General features: G+C 45.5%; 1 protein-coding gene across 1 annotated transcript in view; it reads right to left on the bottom strand.

Annotated features, from left to right (window-relative positions):
• LOC113829567 (calcium-activated chloride channel regulator 2) overlaps nucleotides 1-1,304 on the bottom strand; it is a gene marked incomplete at its 5' end in the record, with an annotated part of 2,171 nt that extends 867 nt beyond the window's left edge. The window contains 1 exon segment of the mRNA XM_070121489.1: nucleotides 1-1,304. This exon segment is cut by the window's left edge and continues 867 nt beyond it. Within this exon segment, the coding sequence (XP_069977590.1) occupies nucleotides 1,112-1,304 (193 nt within the window).

Below are 1,304 nucleotides of genomic sequence, written 5' to 3' on the forward strand. Positions count from 1 at the left end.
GAGAGTATAAAAAGCTGATTACACTAGGAGGATTAAGATGAGTTGAGGGAAAATCAAGCACAAGAGAAAATTGGAGAAAGACAGGAATCGGCAAAGATGGAGAAAGGGGAACAAGAGACGGCAGAGACTTCTTTTCTCTCTCGTTTTAATTTTCTACATTTTGTAATCTACTTGGAACTGTTTTTCCGAGCCTGTGCAGTCTCCTCTACCCCGAAGAGAAAAAAAAGTGGAGAAAAAGAGGCACATTTAAGTAAGCTGATCACATCAATGTATGTACACATTTATCACATGAAACATTAAACATATACATAGTTTTGAGAACATTCTTTTCAGTGTAAATTACATAAACTATGATATGCTTCTCTCTTTTTTAAGGTAGATTCTATCCAAAACGGATATTTTGTTCTTGTCGTAACACAGCAGAATACATAATGACTTGGTCCCTCACACTCTGTTCTGATACATCTCATTCAGAACTGATGATGCACGTCAGTCACGCGACACTCAACAAAAAGCTGAAATAACATTGATATCGAAGTGTAGCTGAGATCATTTTTTTACGAACTGAAACAATTTTCTTTTTCAGCGTGACAATTTCGCTTAAACAGCAAGAGCAATTAAAGCACAAATAACACCTCACAACAGAATCTGTTAAAGTCTGACGGTGCCTTCCACTGCAACGTTCTGCTTGCTTTCAAGGAGTTGACAGAGGGGCTTGCCCTTTCGAAAGATTTTCTGTTATCCTCTCTTCCCTCTTCCACCGAAAATCTTGCTCTCTTAACTGAACGTGTTATACCGAGTATAACTAATACATCACCTCGGCCACCTCTCTATGGAAGTCCAGAAATAACGTCCTCTGTCTTTACACGAACACAACGACACACAATTTCTGTGCATGTGTATATTGATATACACACCACACCATATTCGTCGGTACGCGTTTCCCGTTCAATAGTACAAACGTGGACATGCGGTACCCCAGTAAGTTCTGGCCGATACAAAATTGGTTTCCCTAAACCAGGGTCAAATTGAGCAGGGAGCACCTGGTACGTATGAGCTACTTGGCACTCGCGTTTGAGAGAGAAATTCCCACCGTCTCGGAGTCGCCGATCTACACTTGGGTCACGTTGCGGCGCTTGCGGTCAGCCTGCGGGATCTGCTGTGGCTGCTGGTGTGGTGCGGGCGTGGGGGCGGCGGTGCGGGCGCGGGACAGCAGATGGCCCGTCAGGGGCTCGTCCCAGGCGGCGGCGTAGCTGGTGTAGTCGGGTCCGGGGACGGCGCAGTGGCAGGCGGCCTCCTCGTGC

This window comes from Penaeus vannamei, chromosome 1, assembly GCF_042767895.1.
Source record: "Penaeus vannamei isolate JL-2024 chromosome 1, ASM4276789v1, whole genome shotgun sequence".
NCBI classification, from domain to species: Eukaryota; Metazoa; Arthropoda; class Malacostraca; order Decapoda; family Penaeidae; genus Penaeus; species Penaeus vannamei.